Genomic DNA, 19,792 nt, shown 5'->3' with positions numbered 1-19,792 from the left:
CAAAGGGTAAGACGGGTCTTGAAGAGCCAGCTCAATGGGAAGAATAAAATCCGTGCCATCAATATATACTCACTGGCTAACTGCAGAGTCAGGAGATATGATTCTGCCAAATATATATATATATATATAGATAAATCAAGAAAAAAGGGCAGCACTACCAAAATAATATAGTAGATGCAAAACCTATTCAACAGTGTCCAAACAGCCAAATTATCAAAAGGAAAAAAATAGGCAGCACTCAAATTAAATGTGAAAACAGTGGATACGTTACTGATCCTCAGGTGGCAACGGTTCAACGGTAACCCGTCTTTGTCAAGCCGTTTTCCTTTAGATATATAGATAGAGATTTTTTTTCTTTACGTTGGAGGGTCCAATTCCAGCTATTGCTGTGGGATCTGTGATTTCTATCTACTCCACTGTGTACAGGATAATAGAGTATAATAAAGTAGTTATGGACGTGACGTAACTAACATTGTGCAGTGACTCTGCTTTCCATATAGTGACGGATATTTCTTGTTGCTGAAACTGTGATCTTTTTTTTTCCACTTTAAACCTTTTTTAAACCCCTCTGATCAGTGCGATCATACAACATACAAGCCTCTGATGGCTCCGGTGACGCCCTGTACTACTGTAGTGACGTGTATCATCACTGCCTGTCAGTGTAATGCTAACGGCCCCATACACATGAGATCAGAGTTGGCTGAACGGTCATTTGGCAGACGGCGATCTCTCCCGACTCCCCCATACACACAAATATTCCAGCTTTCCTGTGGTCTGTATGAGAGAGTCGCCTCCAGACTCCTCTAGAGGAGGATTATCTACAGGAAGAACAAACGGATTATCCTCTGAAATTCAGGATGCCGGATCCTTCTCTGCCCTGACATCATCTGTCGGGAGGCCCCCAAATACATTATATGGTCGGCCAAACCCCCCGAAATCAGTGCTTTCATGGAACTTTAGTCTAATGTGTATGGGGGCGTTATAAGGTAACTTATTGGACGCTGCCTCTTGCCCGACCTAATAGACCTTCGTACATTGCAGCCCAGACACCATTATTAGGCATGTAAGTATAGTAGTAACTAGGCCGCCCCATACTATCGAGTACTTGGAGGCGGGGGGCATTCAGCCAAACTGTCACACCTTCTTAGACGTCATGTTTGCTTTTCACATCAGCAAGTGGTTTCTTATGATGCTACATCAGCTCATCTTCTCATTCAGGTCTCTACAATATCGGATCCTCTCAGTGAAGATCTTCTATAGAAGAGAATTTTCCTGATTTACCCATCAAAGATGGATATGGACAGAGACAAGATGGCGGAGAAGATATTACACCTCACCCTAGAGATCCTCTTCCGGCTTACTGGAGAGGTGAGGGATTCTGATGACGTCACATTGCATCATTTATATCTATGGGAATAACACATTGTTAGGTGCTGAGTTCCCCCACTGTACAGGGGGAATCTCAAGCCATGTCCTCTGCGGTCTCCCATTCCTCTGCAGCTGCAGAGATTCCTGCTCAGCAGAGGCATCGGTCCAGGCGTCTTTCCCAGGATGATGCTAGGCATCTGGTTGCTCCTTCTGGCTCTGCTATAACTCCATGCTTGAGTCAGCAGCAAGTAGACACTTCTGGGACTAAGTCCTGTCTTTTGGGTACTTATCATGCCTATGGGACGACCTCACATTGGAGGTCGGAGGTCACATGCGCAGGTCCCGTTCCTGCTCGGATTTGTCCACTACTGGGAAGGTCCTGGAAGGACACCGCTATAAAAGAGTCACATGGCCACTCGGCCATATGCTAGTATAGACTCTTGTGCCTTATGGTGTGCATGATGACGGATGCTTTTTACTTCGAATGACTCATGAAACCCCTACCCTTGATTGTGTATGTTGTTAGGGTCTAGTGGTTGAAGTCAGGTCTGTCAGTGGCTAAGCTATATGCCACAGTGCATCCCAGTCCTCTGCACTTGCTAGCTTCCGACTGTGCCTCTCTGCTTAGGGCACTGTCCTACTGCGCCAGGTAGCAGTAACCGCCAGTGCGGCGCCGTGCGCAAAGCTATCGCTTTCCTCCCCACTCTGGGTGGTTAGTGGCTTCCGCCAGACTGGTGCAGTGCACTCTGGTGCGTTATCTCTCATTTGGTCTCTTGCTGGCTCTGCTACAGTAGCACCGAGCGCTAGAGGGGCTCTAATCCCGTGTCCTTGGGGCGGAGTCCTGTGTTTGTATACTAGTGCTCATCCGGCCAAGCCCTGTGAGTTTAACAGGCTTCGGCACCTACATTGTGCGGTTCTGTGAATCAACAGCCCTCGTGTGTCTCTTTATTACTTGCCGTATAGTCACCGCCATTACTGCGCAGCTGGTTTCCATCTCTGCACGGTGACCCCGGTGTTATGATTGAGTCACCGTAGGAGGCAAAAACAGAAATGCTAGCTAAGTCCAGAAAACCAAAGAGGTTGGCAGCTATCGGATTGCAGACCCCTGATCCTATCCACAACAACTAACAGTAGCCATGGGGGGTTCCTACGATGCCCTAGACCCCTCGATCACAGCCGGAGAATTAAATAGGCCTAAAGAAAGAAAGGGGAAATCTAAACTGCCCCAGAGCAGACCCCAAAGCAATAGGCAGGCCCCAACATATAATGACGGTGAAGCAAGATGAAATCACTAACACAGACAGAAAGATAGACTGAGCAAAGACGGGGCCCAAGCTAACTAGATAGGAAAGTACAGGAAGGCTGCTGTCTGCAATCCGTGAAAAACCCTATGAAAATAAGAGCCAACAGACTGACAGTAAAAAAGGCCCTGAAGACGCTAGGCTTCAAAAAAGCTATGTCAGTACTCAGGAATATTCTGAAGACAGAGCAACAGGCAAAAGGAGATTCAGCTCACCCCAGCAGGGAATGGCAGAATCCAGAAAAGCAAGGAAAACAAAAACAAAACACAAATGCTAATAGGCAAAGCAGAAAACTTAGCTTTAGAGGAGCAGGAATCAGACTGGTGTCCTAGAAGTCCACAGAGAAATCACCCGCAGGGCAGAAGGGTGTCGGCAGCCTTATATCCAGTCCGTGACTCCACTCAGCCAGTCATCCTCATTAGGCTCAGGTGCCTGATAACCAGGCTCATTACCTTCCTTTACCAGAATAGGGAGTTCACCAGACCTCAGTGACGAAGGGGAAAATGAACTCACAACAGTACCTCCCCCTTGAGGAGGGGTCACCGAACCCTCAACCACGCCACCAGGGCGATCGGGGTGAGCCCGATGAAAGACACGCACCAATTTTTTGGCATGAATATCAGAGGTAGAGACCCAGGAATTATCCTCCTGACCATAACCCTTCCACTTAACCAAATACTGGAGTCTCCGTCTAGCCAAACGGGAATCCAGTATTTTCTCTACCTCATATTCCATGTTACCTTCAACCAATACAGGGTCTGGAGGTGCCACCCCAGGAACAACTGGTTCAACAAACCTCTTCAACAAGGACTTATGGAACACACTATGGATTTTAAATGTGACAGGAAGAGCCAATCGAAAAGAGACCGGATTAATAATCTCCAAAATCTTGTAAGGTCCAATAAATCTAGGCTTAAACTTAGGAGAAGCCACCTTCATAGCAATATTTTTTGATGATAACCACACCATATCACCAATCTTAAACTGGGGACCAATGGTCCTATGTCGATTGGAAAACCGCTGGGCCTTTTCCTGGGAGAGAGATAACTTATCCACCACTTGGTCCCAGATCTGGTGCATTCTCTCCACCACAGTGTCAACACCTGGGCAGGCAGAAGGCTCCACCTGCCCTGAAGAAAATCGAGGATGAAACCCAAAGTTACAAAGAAAAGGTGACATCAAAGTGGCAGAACTAGCTCTATTATTTAAAGCAAATTCGGCCAAGGGCAAAAATGAAACCCAATCATCCTGATCAGCGGAAATAAAACATCTCAAATACGACTCCAAGGTCTGGTTTGTTCTCTCTGTCTGCCCATTGGTCTGAGGGTGAAAAGCAGAGGAGAAGGACAACTGAATTCCCAGCTTGGAACAGAAAGTCCTTCAAAATCTAGACACAAACTGAACTCCTCTGTCAGATACAATTTTCTCAGGAATCCGGTGTAAGCGATCCACCTGTTGCAAAAACAGGGGCACCAACTCAGAGGAAGATGGCAACTTAGGGAGTGGTACAAGATGAACCATCTTAGAGAACCTATCACAAATCACCCAAATAACAGTCATTCTTTGAGAGACCGGCATATCAGAGATGAAATCCATTGAAATATGGGTCCATGGCCTCCTGGGGACCAGCAAAGGCATCAACAACCCACTAGAGCGAGAACAAGATTTAGACCGGGAGCAAGTCCCACAGGACTGCACAAAATTCCTGACATCATGAGACAAGGTGGGCCACCAAAAAGAGCGACTCACCAGATCTCTAGTACCAAAAATACCTGGATGACCAGCCAATACAGAGCAATGAACTTCAGACATCACTCTCTTCTTCCACTGGTCAGGAACATACAACTTTCCACTGGGACAACGCTCAAGTTTGTCCTCCTGGAACTCTTGCAGAGCAAGTCTCAAATCGGGCGAGATGGCAGAAAGAACTACCCCTTCGCCTAAGATGGTAGCAGGCTTGGTCACCACAGGAGAATCAGCAAAGAAACTCCTAGAGAGGGCGTCTGCCTTGACATTCTTAGTTCCAGGTAGAAAAGAAACCACAAAATCAAAACGTGTAAAAAACAAGGCCCACCTAGCCTGTCTAGGGTTCAAGCGTTTAGCCGACTCTAGGTAAATCAAATTCTTGTGGTCAGTGAGGACCACAACTTGATGTTTAGCTCCCTCCAACCAATGTCTCCACTCCTCAAATGCCCATTTCATGGCCAACAGTTCCCGATTCCCCACATCATAGTTACGTTCAGATGGAGAGAACTTTCGGGAAAAGAAAGCACAGGGATTCATTTTAGATGTTACAGGATCCTTTTGGGACAAAACAGCTCCTGCACCAATCTCAGAAGCATCCACCTCTACCTGGAACGGGAGTGAGACATCAGGTTGCCGCAAAACCGGGGCGGAGGTAAATCTTCGCTTCAGCTCCTGAAAGGAAGCAACAGCCTCCGGAGACCAATTCAACACATCAGCACCCTTCTTAGTCAGATCAGTCAATGGCTTGGCAATACTAGAAAATTTTGCTATAAATTTCCGATAAAAATTAGCAAAACCCAAAAACTTCTAGAGGGCCTTCAAAGAAGTGGGCTGAACCCAATCATAAATGGCCTGTACCTTGGCCGGGTCCATTTCAATAGTTGACGTAGACAAAATAAATCCCAAAAATGAAATCCTCTGTACTCCAAAAAGGCATTTCAATCCTTTGACATACAGGGAATTCTCCCTCAAGATCCGGAACACAGTCCGAACATGTTCCACATGAGAATCCCAATCCCTGGAGAAGATCAAAATATCATCCAGATAGATAATCAAAAATTTATCGACAAAGTCTCGGAAAATATCGTTCATGAAGCACTGGAAGACAGAAGGGGCATTAGTGAGCCCAAAAGGCATCACCAGGTACTCAAAATGTCCCTCCGGAGTATTAAACGCTGTCTTCCATTCATCCCCCTGCTTAATCCGGATAAGATTATACGCCCCCCTGAGGTCAAGCTTGGTAAACCAGCAAGCACCTCTAACTCTAGAGAATAGATCCGAAATCAGGGGTAACGGATACTGATATTTAATAGTAATTTTATTGAGGGCACGATAATCAATACAAGGCCTTAAAGAACCATCCTTTTTGGCCACAAAAATAAAAACCGGCACCTAAGGGTGAAGAGGATGGTCTAATATGACCCTTCTCCAACGCCTCCTTAATATAGGACTGCATAGCCTCGTGCTCGGGTACAGATAAATTGAAGAGCCGACCCTTGGGAAATTTACACCCCGGGCTTAGTTCGATTGCACAGTCATAACTCCTATGAGGAGGCAAGGACGCAGACTCATTCTCACTAAATACATCATAAAAGTCCGCCAAATAGTCAGGAACATCATGCGACTGAGGAGAGGTGGAAAAAACCGGAGCCTCACTAAAGGCACACCGACAACCCCAACTCACCACAGACACAGATTTCCAATCCAAAACTGGATTATGAATTTGCAACCAGGGAAACCCCAGAACAACGGCATCATACAGACCATGCAACACCAAAAATCTGCAATTTTCTTGATGGTCTGGGGCGACCCGCATGACCACCTGGGTCCAAAACTGAGGTTTATTTTTAGCCAAAGGAGTAGCATCAATCCCCCTCAAAGGGATAGGCGTCTGCAGAGGTGTCATCGGAAATCCACAACGTTTAGCAAAATCCAAGTCCATTAGGTTTAGCGCTGCAGATCAGAGTAATTGCCAGAAGAAATTTAGGTTGAACACCACCAACAGAAAACGTGTGTGCAAAGCGTTTCTCTCGTTTAGGACAAACAGAAATAATATGCGAGGCATCTCCACAGAAAAAACACAGCTTATTACGCCTTCTGAACTCCTGACGTTGCGCCTTAGACAAAACTCTATCACATTGCATAGGTTCAGACGTCTGTTCAACACCTCTCGTGCAATCCTGCGTTCACGTAAACGCCCATCAACCTGAATGGCTAATGACATAGAATTGTCCAGACCAGAGGGAACAGGAAATCCCACCATAGTATCTTTTATGGCTTCTGACAAACCCTTCCAAAAGAGAGCAGCCAAGGCATTATCATTCCAGGTAGTAAGGACCACCCACTTTCGGAACTTTTGACAGTACAACTCTGCAGAATCTCGACCCTGGTTCAATGCCAACAGGGTCTTTTCAGCTTGATCAATAGCATTAGGTTCGTCATACAACAACCCTAAAGCTTGAAAGAATGCGTTCTTATTAGTCAGAATAGGATCATCTGGTTTCAAAGAAAACGCCCAATCCTGGGGATCGCCACACAGCAAAGAGATGACAATTTTAACCTGCTGCGTGGAGCTCACTGACGAGTTAGGCTTCAAGGCAAAAAATAATTTACAATTATTTTTGAAACTCAAAAATTTAGATCGATCCCCAAAAAATACATCAGGTGTAGGGATCTTTGGTTCAACAGCATGCGAACGAGCAAGGTAGGGGGAAATTCCCCGCACTTCCGCAGCGAGCTGCTCCACACGATCAGACAATTGCTTTATCTCCATTGAGAGAAAAAAAAATTCCCCCTACGGCCTCAGAGATATAGAGGAAAGAATATACACACACTTTTTTTTTTTTTTTTAAACACAATTCTTTCCTGCTATTGAGTACCCTAGGATCTGCGGTATGGCGGGTGATTCTGTTATGATTGAGTCACCGTAGGAGGCAAAAACAGAAATGCTAGCTAAGTCCAGAAAACCAGAGAGGTTGGCAGGTATCGGATTGCAGACCCCTGATCCTATCCACAACAACTAACAGTAGCCGTGGGGGGTTCCTACGATGCCCTAGACCCCTCGATCACAGCCGGAGAATTAAATAGGCCTAAAGAAAGAAAGGGGAAATCTAAACTGCCCCAGAGCAGACCCCAAAGCAATAGGCAGCCCCCAACATATAATGACGGTGAAGCAAGATGAAAACACTAACACAGACAGAAAGATAGACTGAGCAAAGACGGGGCCCAAACTACCTACATAGGAAAGGACAGGAAGGCTGCTGTCTGCAATCCGTGAAAAACCCTATGAAAATAAGAGCCAACAGACTGACAGTAAAAAAGGCCCTGAAGACGCTAGGCTTCAAAAAGCTACGTCAGTACTCAGGAATATTCTGAAGACAGAGCAACAGGCAAAAGGAGATTCAGCTCACCCCAGCAGGGAATGGCAGAATCCAGAAAAGCAAGGAAAACAAAAACAAAACACAAATGCTAACAGGCAAAGCAGAAAACTTAGCTTTAGAGGAGCAGGAATCAGACTGGTGTCCTAGAAGTCCACAGAGAAATCACCCGCAGGGCAGAAGGGTGTCGGCAGCCTTATATCCAGTCCGTGACTCCACTCAGCCAGTCATCCTCATTAGGCTCAGGTGCCTGATAACCAGGCTCATTACCTTCCTTTACCAGAATAGGGAGTTCACCAGACCTCAGTGACGAAGGGGAAAATGAACTCACAACACCCCGGGCTGTTAACGCACCTCATACCACCATACCGTTCCGCCAGCCCTTAACATAGATGGGCAGAACTAGAGAGGTGAGGACTCTGGAAATATCTGTAGTGAGATTTATTAAAGTGTCTCTCCATTACCAGGATTACACAGTGGTGAAGAAGACCTCTAGTGATCGCTGTCAGGACCCTGTGCCTGAGGGATGTGGAAGACCCCTGAGCCCAATCACGGAGCCTCCACCTCTCCCCCTGATCCATGAGGACATCAATGACCAGAATATCCTAGAACTCATCTACAAGATGATTGAGCTGCTGACTGGAGAGGTGACACTGCTGGGAATGCTGGGACATTATACAGTAACACTATGAAGGGTTCGGGGGGATGACGGTATCATTGTATGTGTCAGGTTCCTATAAGGTGTCAGGATGTCGCTGTCTATTTCTCCATGGAGGAGTGGGAGTATTTAGAAGGACACAGAGACCTGTACAAGGACATCATAATGGAGGTTCCCCAGCCCCTCACATCACCAGGTAATAGACAGGACTAAATACACACGGCCTATAATTATCTGTATGTAGAGAATGAATTCAGTCCCTGTATGTGTTTCCTCCAGATCTATCCAGTAAGAGGACAACACCAGAGAGATGTCCCCGTCCTCTTCTTCTACAGGACTATACACAAGAAGATCCCAGTGCTCCTCAGGATCATCAGGTAGATGGAGAGAAGGTGTCAGGAGATCTCCCCTATGATGTGTAGACGGCTGTGAAGGTCTTGTGCTCAGTCTTGTTTTATCCACCAGTATTATATGTTTTATACTTGTGTAATGAGAACGGTGGAGATGGCAGGATTAGAGCTGATCATAGATGGGACTTCTCCATCTGTCTGTGACTTTTACAATATTTGTTTCAGGGTGAAGATCTGACCCATATTAAAACTACAGAGACATATGTGAGGGGTGATGAGTGGTGTAAAGAGGAGATTCCCACATATGACTACCCAGGTGAGTAGTAACAACTAAATGCAGAGAAGTCACAGATTCTTCTCAGTCACCGGCTGTGGCTGCTTTATCGGTGGTGTAGTCCAGCCGTATTACCATGATCACCATTTTGCCTCTAGACCACAACATTCTCCTCCACCCAAAACTGTTCAAATGACTTTGGGCATTGAAAGCCCTTTTCTATAGAACTTACAACCTGGAGGATCCACCTACCTCCTGGTATTAGTGTGAGGGTGATCCCTTAAAGCAAGATTTATATGATACCGTTACCTGCTCAGATCTATAAACTACAAAGCCAAATAACATCGTACGTAGAATGTGCTGACAGTGTTCAGAAGGGAAGGAGCGCCATTTAGCTATTTGAATAAAGATCTAGCTGGAATAGTTTGCAGACACAATTAGTCATGAGCTAGTATACTCGTTGCTCGGGTGTCCTCCAAGTATTTTGGCGTACTCGGAGATTTAGTTTTCGACATCTCAGCTGCATGATTTGTGACTTGTAGACAGGACAAATACATGTGGGAATTCCCTAATAACAGGCATTACCAGATGTATTCAAGCTGTCTAGCAGTCGCAAATCATGCAGCTGAGACGACAAAAACTAAATCTCCGAGCACACCAAAATACTCGGAGGACATCCGAGCAATGAGTATACGCGATCATCAAAAGATATCCACCATGAACATGCTTGGCACTATCTTTTCTGCTTTCCATATCCCAAGGATTGCCTTCCTCATCGCCCTTTAACACCGTTACATGGACCTAGACTTACACTGGGACCCCTAGGCTTGGCCCATGGTGTTACCTGCTTTTCTGTGGTATTAGAGGGCAAGAAGAATAGTCAGGTAGCTGGGTCAGACCCAGAAGGACAGAATACAGAAACAGAAGACACAAGAGTAGTCAGTAAACGGGCCACGGTCACAGCAGAAAACAAATACACAAACCAGGAGCTGAGCACAGAGGACTGAACCAGAGGAGAACAACGCTGTATCTGGCAGATTCCGGCCATGTGCTTTGCGCTTTAGTAGGGTGTTGTACTTTCCAATTGGCTGAAGTAGGGAGCAGATTACTCCAGCTGGACAGCAGGACCAGATCCCAGATTAGATTAGACACACCATATGCAGAAGCCCTAATATAACTAAATGACAGAATAGTCAATATCCCCATAAAGTGATTCCATTTTATAAATTAATTCACTGAGGGTTATAATCTATACACATGTGGTCAAAATTGTTAGTACCCCTCGTTTAATGACAGAAAAACCCACAATGGTCACAGAAATGACTTGAATCTGACAAAAGTAATAATAAATTAAAAATCTATGAAAATGAACAAATGAAAGTCAGACATTGCTTTTCCACCATGCTTCTACAGAATTAAAAAAAATAAATAAAATACATGAAATAGGCCTGGACAGAAATGATGGTACCCCTGAAAATAATGTGACAAAAGGGACATGTTACATCATGGTGTGTCCACTAATTTGCATCACAGGTGTCTACAATCCTGGAATCAGTGAGTGGCCTTTATAGAGGAGGCTACAGATCCTCCCTGTGCTGTTTGGTGACATGGTGTGTATCACACTCAACATGGACCAAAGGAAGCGAAGGAAAGAGTTGTCTCAGGAGATTAGAAAGAAAATTATAGACAAACATGTTACAGGTAAAAGTTATAAGACCATCTCCAAGCAGCTAATGTTCCTTTGACTACAGTTGCACATATTATTCAGAAATTTAATATCCATGGGACTGTAGCCAACATCCCTGGACGTGACCGCAGGAGGAAAATTGATGACAAATCAAAGAGACGGATAATACGAATGGTAACAAAAGAGCCCAGAAAAACTCCTAAACATATTAAAGGTGAACTTCAAGCTCAAGGAACATCACTTTCACATTGCATCATCTGTCATTGTATGAGCCAAAGTGGACTTCATGGGAGACGACCAAGGAGGACACAATTGTTGAAAATAATCATAAAAAAGCCAGACTGGAATTTGTCAAACTACATGTTGACAAGCCACAAAGCTTCTGGGAGAATGTCCTATGGACAGATGAGACAAAAATGGAACTTTTTGGCAAAGCACATCAGCTCTATGTTCTCAGACGGAAAAATGAAGCATATCACAAAAAGAAGACTGTCCCTACTGTGAAACATGGAGGAGGCTCTGTTATGTTCTGGGGCTGCTTTGCTGCATCTGGCACAGGGTTTCTAGAATGTGTGCAGGGAACAATGAAATCTCAAGACTGTCAAGGGATTCTATAGAGAAATGTGCTGCTCAGTGTCAGAAAGCTTGGTCTCAGTCGCAGGTCATGGGTCTTGCAACAGGATAACAACACAAAACAGACAGCTAAAAACATGCAAGAATGGCTAAGAGGAAAACAATGGTCTATTCTGAAGTGGCCTTCTATGAGCCCTGACCTAAATCCTATTGAACATCTTTGGAAAGAGCTGAAACATGCCGTCTGGAAAAGGCAACCTTCAAACATGAGACAGTTGCTCTTGAGGAGTGGTCCAAAATACCTGTTGAGAGGTGCAGAAGTCTCCTTGGCAGTTACAGAAATTGTTTGATTGCAGTGATTGCCTCAAAAGGCTGTGCAACAAAATATTTTAGTTAAGGGAACCATCATTTCTGTCCAGGCCTATTTCATGAGTTTTATTTTTTAAATTCTGTGGAAGCATGGCTGAAAAGCAATGTCTGACTTTCATTTGTTCATTTTGATAGATTTTTGATTTATTTATTACTTTTGTCAGATTCAAGTTATTTCTGTGACCATTGTGGGTTTTTCTGTCATCAAACGAGGGGTACCAACAATTTTGACCACGTGTGTAGGAGGAGTGAATATTTTGACTCCACAGCAACTTTCCGGAAATTAACACACAGTGGATGTTGGAGAGTGAAAATTACACATTTGCCATTTTCTTACCCAGCACATAGTGCCCAGATTGTGCTCCAGGAGACACACACCGCAAATTAAGTGGGTTCTTCTCACTATAATATTGCTAAATACAGGGATCCCAAATGTTGTTTGCGCACACTGCAAGACTCCGAAGTGAGAGCGGATTTTGCTGGATTGGTTTATGGCAACCTTGTTGATTTTCAACAGCCTTTGAGCCACTAATAGTGTGGGAAACTCTGTTTTTCCACTGACAGATGATGGACCTGAGTGGGATCTTGTTTTTTGTGATATGAGAATTGGTATTATTTTTGCCTACACAACATTGATTGGTTTCTTTTTATTCAATATTTGGGAGGCAGAATGAACAAACAGTTGAACACCGCACACTACTGGTTCATCCAACAAGGTTTTCTATTAGACTGTGAACTGTCATTGTCTTGGTAAATAAATAAAGTTTTTTTACATAGCTTGCCATTTTTATGGACAGTGTAAGTAGAAATGTTCAAAAATATAAAACTCGGATATTTTATTAAAAATAATAATTGCTTTTTATCTTAGCAGATGACTGTAACAGTAGATTAGAGGGACAGCTGACATCTTCAATTTTTAAATCCGAAGATCTTGAGATCCTACAAGATACAACTGAAGTGATTGCTATTACTCTAGATATGCCATCATCCATTCAGAGCAAAGATCTGTCATCTGATCTTATGAAACAGGTCCCATCTTCTGATTCATTACCGACTACTAAGGAAAATCAAAGTCACAAAAGAGGCAATAAAAAACAAACTGCTGCTAAAGGAAAGAAGTCATTTTCATGTTCAGACTGTGGGAAATATTTTACATGGAAATCACATTTTGTTAACCACATGAGAATTCACACAGGGGAGAAGCCTTTTTCCTGTTCAAAATGTGAGAAATGTTTTGCACGTAAATCACATTTTGTTACTCACCACAGAACGCACACAGGGGAGAAGCCTTTTTCTTGTTCAGAATGTGGGAAATGTTTTAACCAGAAATCACATTTTGTTAATCACCAGAGAACTCACACAGGGGAGAAGCCTTTTTCCTGTTCAGAATGTGGGAAATGTTTTAGCAATAAATCAGATTGTGTTAATCACCATAGAACTCACACCGGGGAGAAGCCTTATTCTTGTTCAGAATGTGGGAAATGTTTTGCACGTAAATCACATTTTGTTACTCACCAGAGAACTCACACAGGGGAGAAGCCTTTTTCCTGTTCAGAATGTGGGAAATGTTTTAACCAGAAATCACATTTTGTTACTCACCAGAGAGCTCACAAAGGGGAGAAGCCTTTTTCCTGTTCAGAATGTGGAAAATGTTTTAACAATAAATCAGATTGTGTTAAGCACCAGAGAATCCACACAGGAGAGAAGCCTTTTTCCTGTTCAGAATGTGGGAAATGTTTTAACAATAAATCAAATTGTGTTAAGCACCAGAGAATCCACACAGCAGAGAAGCCATATTCATGTTCAGAATGTGGGAAATGTTTTAAATGGAAAATAAGTCTTGATAGCCATCAAAGAACCCACACAGGGGAGAAGCCTTTTTCCTGTTAATGTGGGAAATGTTTTAACCAGAAAGTGCTTCTTGTTAGGCATCAGAGCAGTCACATAGAGGAGAAGCTTTTTTCATTTTCTTAATGTGGGAAATGTTTTACTTGGAAATGAACTGTTAATAAACATCAGAGCCATCACATAGGGGAGAAGCCTTTCTTGTGTTCATAGTGTTGGAATAGTTTTAACCAAAACTGAATCTTCTTAAATGGGTTGTCTCTTGTCATTCCTCATGTTTGCTGACAAAAGTATAAAACTAAACTTTATTCCAAATGTAAAACTATACCCATAATTCACCCCCTGAAGGTTAGTCAGTAGGTGACTAATAGAAAAAACATGTACCCCACGTCTCAGTATATAGGGTGAGGTGACATATACACACTCACTCTCCAAGCCTCTCATTTCTATGGGTTTCATCGTCCTCACCAAAGGCGACTCATCAGGAGACTATTTAATATTGACTAGAGTTGAGCGAAACGGGTCGAAAAATTTCAAAAGTCGCCGACTTTTGGCAAAGTCGGGTTTCATGAAACGAAACCCGACCCTAGGATGAGGTCGGCCACGAGGTCGGCGACTTACGCGCCAAAGTCGCGTTTCAAAAGTTTGTTTTGCGCTCTTTTTCAGCCAATCAGGATCCACGGACACTGTGGGCAACGTGATGACATAGGCACGGGTCACCACCATCTTTCAGAAGGGCATGCAAGTGATTGGCTTGCTTTGGTGGGCGTCACAGGGGGTATAAAAGGGCGTGCACGCCGACCGCCATCTTACTTCTGCCGATCTTAGTATAGGGAGAGGTTGCTGCTGATTCTGTAGGGAGAGCGTTAGGCAGGGAAGAAGAAAAAAAAACTGCTTCTGCTGCTAGCGATTGTGCCTGTACAACACACCAGTCACTGTGTGTGCAGTGCAAGGGGAGGCTATATTGTGGTGTATCAGTGGTGTTGGTTGTTGGGCTGCCTTCTAAGGCTTCCTGACAGCTGCATTGCTGTTTACCCACTGCTCTGCAAACTGCTTTTTTAAAAGCAATCCCAATTTTTTTTTTTGTCCTGCTGAGGTACTGAGCGTGCATTTTTTCACACCATACAGCGGTGCACGCTCCTCACACAGTACCGTGTAACGGCTGTTATCACAGCCACAGTGAAGCTATCTGTGTCACTCTGTGAGAATAAGTCGAGGACATGTTCCGTTCTTACAGACTTGCACTCTAGGGAGATTCCTACTCTGCCCAATTCTACATACACCTTGTAGTTTGTGATACACTAGCCAATTTCTGCCTGTGACATAGCGCTGTGATATTCAGTGGGCCTCACACAATCCAAAAGTGTCCAGTGTCCACAAGTGTCTGCAGAAATTCAAAATCTCCCTTATCCTCTAGTCACTTTGGTCACAGCTGTGCCATCGAGCCTGTGACATAGCGCTCAGATAGTCAGTGGGCCTCACACAATCCAAAAGTATCCAGTGTCTGCAGAAATTCAAAATCTCACTTATCCTCTAGTCACTTTGGTCACAGCTGTGCCATCGAGCCTGTGACATAGCGCTCAGATATTCAGTGGGCCTCACACAATCCAAAAGTGTCCAGTGTCTGCAGAAATTCAAAATCTCCCTTATACTCTAGTCACTTTGGTCACAGCTGTGCCATCGAGCCTGTGACATAGCGCTCAGATATTCAGTGGGCCTCACACAATCAAAAAGTGTCCAGTGTCTGCAGAAATTCAAAATCTCACTTATCCTCTAGTCACTTTGGTCACAGCTGTGCCATCGAGCCTGTGACATAGCGCTCAGATATTCAGTGGGCCTCACACAATCCAAAAGTGTCCAGTGTCCACAAGTGTCTGCAGAAATTCAAAATCTCCCTTATCCTCTAGTCACTTTGGTCACAGCTGTGCCATCGAGCCTGTGACATAGCGCTCATATATTTATTTGTACCTCACACAATCCAAAAGTGTCCAGTGTCTGCAGAAATTCAAAATCTCACTTATCGTCTAGTCACTTTGGTCACAGCTGTGCCATCGAGCCTGTGACATAGTGCTCAGATATTCAGTGGGCCTCACACAATCCAAAAGTGTCCAGTGTCCACAAGTGTCTGCAGAAATTCAAAATCTCCCTTATCCTCTAGTCACTTTGGTCACAGCTGTGCCATCGAGCCTGTGACATAGCGCTCATATATTCAGTGGGCCTCACACAATCCAAAAGTGTCCAGTGTCTGCAGAAATTCAAAATCTCACTTATCCTCTAGTCACTTTGGTCACAGCTGTGCCATCGAGCCTGTGACATAGCGCTCAGATATTCAGTGGGCCTCACACAATCCAAAAGTGTCCAGTGTCCAGTAGTGTGGAAGAAATTCAAAATCTCCCCTGTCCTATAGACACCTTGTACCTTGTTTTACATTACTATATAGTTTGTTGGATTTTGTCTACATTTCTACCAAAAATGAAGAAGGCTGGTGGAAGAGGCCGTGGAATTGGGCGGGGGTTGGCAGCTGGTAATGATGGTGTTGGTGGTGGATCTGATGGTAGTGGCAAGAGCAAAATAGGACCGAATGCAGGAGGTGTTGAGCCTGCGTCATCGTCTGGCTCCATAAGGCTTCGAAGGCTTAGTTTTCTAGGAGTTGGCAAACCGCTTTTAAAGCCAGAGCATCAGGAAAAAGTTTTGTCTTACATTGCTGACTCAGCCTCCAGCTCTATCGCCTCCTCTTCTTCAGTTGTAAAAAGTAAAAGCACTGAGTCGTCATTGGAGGCTCATGTTCATGAACCACACCTTTCCTTGTGTCCTTCACCCCAACCAAGATTGAAGGATGACGCAGGCCATACTACTGATTACTCCATGGAGCTGTTTTCACATACCATGCCTGGATTATCAAGTCAAATGGTGAATTACCCAGGCCAAGATGAATCTGACATGGAGTGCACTGATGCACAGCCGCTGATGGATGATTCTGCTGGTACATTCACTCAGAGCACTACATTGTCCTCGCAGTGTACAGAGCCAGATTCTGACCCTGATGAGACTCAGGTGCCCCTTCCCGCACACTATACCACCATACACGGTGACACAGAGAAAGGTGCACATGACATTGAAGAGGAGGTGATGGATGACCCAGTTGTTGACCAAGATTGGCATCCATTGGGGGAAGAGGGTGCTGCTTACAATAGCTCAGATGAGGAGCATCCACAGCAGACATCGACATCGCAACAGCTGTTATCTGGCAGGCCCGGAGCACTCCAAAGACAGGTTCCAAACATCAAAAGAGTTGCTGGACAGCTTGTCCAGAGGGTCAAAAGATCACAGCGTGCTAGGCCGCAAAATGTCTGCCAAAGTAGGAAGAGTGCAGTGTGGCACTTTTTTGAACAAAATCCTCATGATCAGGCCAAGGTTATCTGTAAGAAGTGCGCAAAGACTTTTAGCCGAGGGAAAAATCTGAAAAATTTGAATATCAGTTGCATGCTTAGACATTTAAACACCATGCACTTGCAAGCGTGGACACAACACCAAACCTCAAGTGCCACATGTGCAACTGATCACAATGAAGGTAGTCAGCAACGCTACATTGTTTCCCCCACTGTAAGCCCACCGGTTAGCACAGCAGCAAATGTTGAGGTGTCGTTGCAAGGCCACAGCAGTCAGGGAATCCCACTGTTATATCAACGAAAGACTGATTCTAGGCCATCAGAAAGAACACCAACTCCATCACCATCATCAACCCTCTCTCAGTCCGCCCTGTCCACCGCTACTTCCACCATATGCAGCTCTCAAGTCCAGCTCACCCTCCCAGACACTATGAGTAGGTCAAGAAAGTACTCAGTCTCTCATCCGCGTACACTGGGTTTGAACGCCCACATTGCCAAACTAATCTCGTTTGAGATGATGCCCTTTCGGTTGGTGGAAAGCGCAGCTTTCCGCGAACTCATGGCCTATGCAGTACCACGCTATGACCTACCCAGTCGCCACTTCTTCTCTCGCAAAGCCATCCCAGCCCTCCACCATCATGTGAAAGACCGCATTGTCCATGCACTCAAGCAGTCAGTGAGCGGAAAGGTGCACCTCACAACTGATGCATGGTCCAGTCGGCATGGCCAGGGCCGTTACGTGTCCATCACTGCGCACTGGGTTAATGTGGTGGATGCAGGGTCCACAGGGGACAGCGGTGGTGGGACAGTGCTGCCTAGCCCACGGTATAGGAAACAGTTGGCTGTAGGCGTTCGACCCTCCTCCTCCCTCCTCCTCCTCCTCCAGAAGCGAAAGCTCGTCCACAGATCGCAGTCGTACGAGCACTCCATCTGCAGCTGCCACTGTTGCACATGAGGTGTCCCCCTATCGAGCAGCTAGTGGAAAGCGTCAGCAGGCTGTGTTGCAGATGATGTGTTTGGGCGACAGACACACCGCCGAGGTGCTGGCCGAGTACTTGAAGCGACAAACTGAGTCATGGCTGGGCAGTGTACATCTTGAGGCAGGCAAGGTAGTTAGTGATAACGGCTGTAATTTTGTGGCAGCCATAGCCCTTTCAAAACTCAGCCACATACCTTGCTTGGCTCACACCTTGAACCTGGTGGTGCAGTGCTTCCTCAAAAATTATCCAGAGTTAACAGCCCTGCTCCAGAAGGTGCGAAGACTGTGCGCGCACATCCGCCGGTCGCCTGTACACTCCGTTCGTATGCAGAAGCTGCAGCGATTGCTCCACCTTCCCAACCACCGCCTCATTATCGACATTGCAACAAGGTGGAACTCCACCCTGCACATGGTGGAGCGGCTGTGCGAGCAGAGGCAGGCCATAATGCATTTGTGGGAGGATACACGACCAGGCACTTTGAGAGCAGACATGGAGTTGACAGGTGTGCAGTGGTCGAAGCTGAAAGACCTCTGTAAAGTCCTTCAGTGTTTTGAGGAATGCACACGGCTGGTAAGCGCAGACGACGCGATCCTAAGCATGAGCATCCCACATATGCGTCTGCTCATGCAAACTTTGACGCACCTTAAGGAGCAGGCTTCTGCAGCCAATGTTGATGAGGAGGAAGAGGAGGAGGGAATCCTTGATGACATTCAGCCATTGTCTGCTCAGGGACCTCTCCTGGATGAGGTGGAGGAAGAAGAGGAGGAGGAGGAGGATGATGGGGATGATTACTTAGGGGAGGAGGATGCATCTCGTGGGGCAAGTGAAAATGTTGGCGTGGCAAGGTCTGGTACAGGGTTTGTGCGTGACTGGAGGGATGTGGATTTGCCAGAAAGTGCTCCTCCACCCTGCACTCGCAGTGCATCATTGACACCGGGAACATTGGCCCACATGTCAGATTATGCCTTGCTGATCCTAGAAAGGGACCCCTGCATTGCCAAAATGATGAACGATGACGACTACTGGTTGGCCAGCATCCTGGATCCACGCTATAAAGGCAAATTACAAAACATCATGCCACAGGAGAACCTTGACCTAATATTGGCTAATAAACAAGCAACTCTGGTAAATCGGTTGCTTGAGGCATTCCCAGCACACAGCAGCGGTGATGGTTCTCACACGAGCCGTACGGGCCGGGGGCAGCTTGCCAGAGGTGTTTGTGGTGCACACAGCAGAAGTGGCGTTGGAGACAGGGGTTTCATGACAATGTTGTGGACTGATTTTTCAAGTACCGCTCACACAACTGGTAATACTGCATCGATGGAAAGTGACAGGAGACAGCAGTTGTCAACTATGGTTACAAACTACTTTTCCTCCCATATCGATGTTCTCCCACACAGGTCATTCCCCTTTGACTATTGGGCCGCTAAACTGGACACCTGGCCTGAATTGGCACAATATGCCTTACAGGAGCTCGCTTGCCCAGCTGCAAGTGTGCTATCGGAAAGAGTCTTCAGTGCAGCTGGATCAATCCTGACAGAAAAAAGGACCCGTCTGTCAACCCAAAATGTGGATGATCTAACCTTCATTAAAATGAACCACGCATGGGTTTCCAAGGATTTTGTCCCACCTTCCCCTGATGACACATAGGGTGACAGAAAAATGGCTTGCTTTGGTCCACCTCTTCCTGGGACTTGACCTATTTCACCTTTTGCATCAGCTGAATGTCCAACATCAACATATGCCACTTTCTAAAACTCCCTAACTGTGCTGCCTCCCCCCCCATGGCCGGGGTCACCACCTAGCGCACGACACCGTGCGAGTGCCGTTGCCCTGGACAGGTGGGTAGGCCGACTCTTGGGCGCGGGCACTGGC

At 45.6% G+C, this 19,792-nt stretch overlaps 2 protein-coding genes across 2 annotated transcripts; both read left to right on the top strand.

The window, feature by feature from the left end:
• The first annotated feature begins 1,235 nt into the window (after positions 1-1,235).
• On the top strand, positions 1,236-8,484 carry LOC141075647 (oocyte zinc finger protein XlCOF29-like). Its single transcript, XM_073562757.1, has 2 exons — positions 1,236-1,368; positions 8,260-8,484. The coding sequence occupies exons 1-2, from the start codon at positions 1,291-1,293 to the stop codon at positions 8,482-8,484; spliced, it is 303 nt and encodes a 100-aa protein (XP_073418858.1). The 5' UTR covers positions 1,236-1,290.
• A 543-nt stretch (positions 8,485-9,027) lies between these two features.
• LOC141075604 (uncharacterized) lies at positions 9,028-13,732 on the top strand. The gene is made up of 2 exons (XM_073562714.1): positions 9,028-9,116; positions 12,575-13,732. The coding sequence occupies exon 2, from the start codon at positions 12,682-12,684 to the stop codon at positions 13,591-13,593; it is 912 nt and encodes a 303-aa protein (XP_073418815.1). The 5' UTR covers positions 9,028-9,116; positions 12,575-12,681; the 3' UTR covers positions 13,594-13,732.
• The last annotated feature ends 6,060 nt before the right edge of the window (positions 13,733-19,792 follow it).

Source organism: Dendrobates tinctorius, unplaced genomic scaffold (genome assembly GCF_039654945.1).
Source record: "Dendrobates tinctorius isolate UK_male_01 unplaced genomic scaffold, ASM3965494v1 ptg000366l, whole genome shotgun sequence".
Taxonomy (NCBI): Eukaryota; Metazoa; Chordata; class Amphibia; order Anura; family Dendrobatidae; genus Dendrobates; species Dendrobates tinctorius.
This window is presented reverse-complemented; position numbering and strand designations above follow the sequence as displayed.